Below are 1,089 nucleotides of genomic sequence, written 5' to 3' on the forward strand. Positions count from 1 at the left end.
TATCGATACCCAAACTAGTATACTTTCTACTCAGAATGCAACATAAAGGAAGAAAATTGTAATTACAAACTTATAAGCAATGGGGGTAAAAAGTAGCCATAGAATCAGCATTCCAGGAAAGCAGAAGTTTAATAGATCATTGTTGATTAACATTGTTAAGAGAAGAAATTATGACCTAGATCCCGTATTTGTTACTGAAACACGTGATGTGATTAAAAAAAAAAAATTTTTTAATGGGAATATTCCATATATATATATATTAAAGTAATACTGCCGTATTTCTGGAGATTTGTTTCAAATTCAGAAACATTTTACAAAAAATCTTGGTATAGTTTGACTTTCAGTCATATTGTGAATCAGAGAAAATAATAATTAATATTATAAAGATGAAAAGAATGAGTGGAAAATTAAACATTTTGGAAAGAAAAAGCATATTCATATTCCGTGCTATATTGAGTTATTTATTTGGTCATTTTAGAATTTCTAAATGATTTCTCATTCCTACTTTACTCTATTTCAGGCTGATAATCCCAATGCCTCCTTCACTGAGGATGAAGCTAGATCCTCAGATCAGTTACGAGAAGTCATCAAATACCTTAGAAGGGAGCGAGATGTAGCTGCCGGAAAGTGTGAGGTGGCCTTGGCTGAGGTACAGAGGCTGATTGCTCAGAAAAAGATCTTGGAGTCACAGATAGAACAGGTTACAAAGAGCCTATCAGAAGAAAGAGAAAAGAGCCAAGTATGTGATCTGGAGGTGGTTTTAAACTAAAAGGATTATCATCTTGTTCCCTAATCTAATAGACTGATGATCTGTCCTTACAAACCCTGTGAGAACTGGTTTTATTCTTTCTCTCCAGGCCTCACTAGATAGTGCAGGACGATATGGAGAACTTCTTAGGAAGGTCCACACAATGGATGCCCTGGCAGACAGCAACCGTCTCCTTCGTGAAGAGAAAGAAGGCATGCAAAACACCATCACTGAATTCAAGGCAAAATATGAATCTTTGGAAAAGCAGATTGAACCGCTACAAGAGAAACAAAGGCTTTCTGACAATAAGATTGAGTCTTTGATGGTCAGTAGAGAATTTT

The 1,089-nt window shown here is 35.4% G+C and overlaps 1 protein-coding gene across 1 annotated transcript in view; it reads left to right on the top strand.

Annotated features, from left to right (window-relative positions):
- The window catches only part of LOC119585361 (nucleoprotein TPR-like), a 37,633-nt gene that overhangs the window by 7,292 nt on the left and 29,252 nt on the right, over positions 1-1,089 (top strand). The window contains exons 6-7 of the mRNA XM_037934031.1: positions 521-739; positions 858-1,073. Of these exons, the coding sequence (XP_037789959.1) occupies positions 521-739; positions 858-1,073 (435 nt within the window). The remainder of the gene's footprint in view (positions 1-520; positions 740-857; positions 1,074-1,089) is intronic.

Source organism: Penaeus monodon, chromosome 19 (genome assembly GCF_015228065.2).
Source record: "Penaeus monodon isolate SGIC_2016 chromosome 19, NSTDA_Pmon_1, whole genome shotgun sequence".
In the NCBI taxonomy this organism is placed as follows: Eukaryota; Metazoa; Arthropoda; class Malacostraca; order Decapoda; family Penaeidae; genus Penaeus; species Penaeus monodon.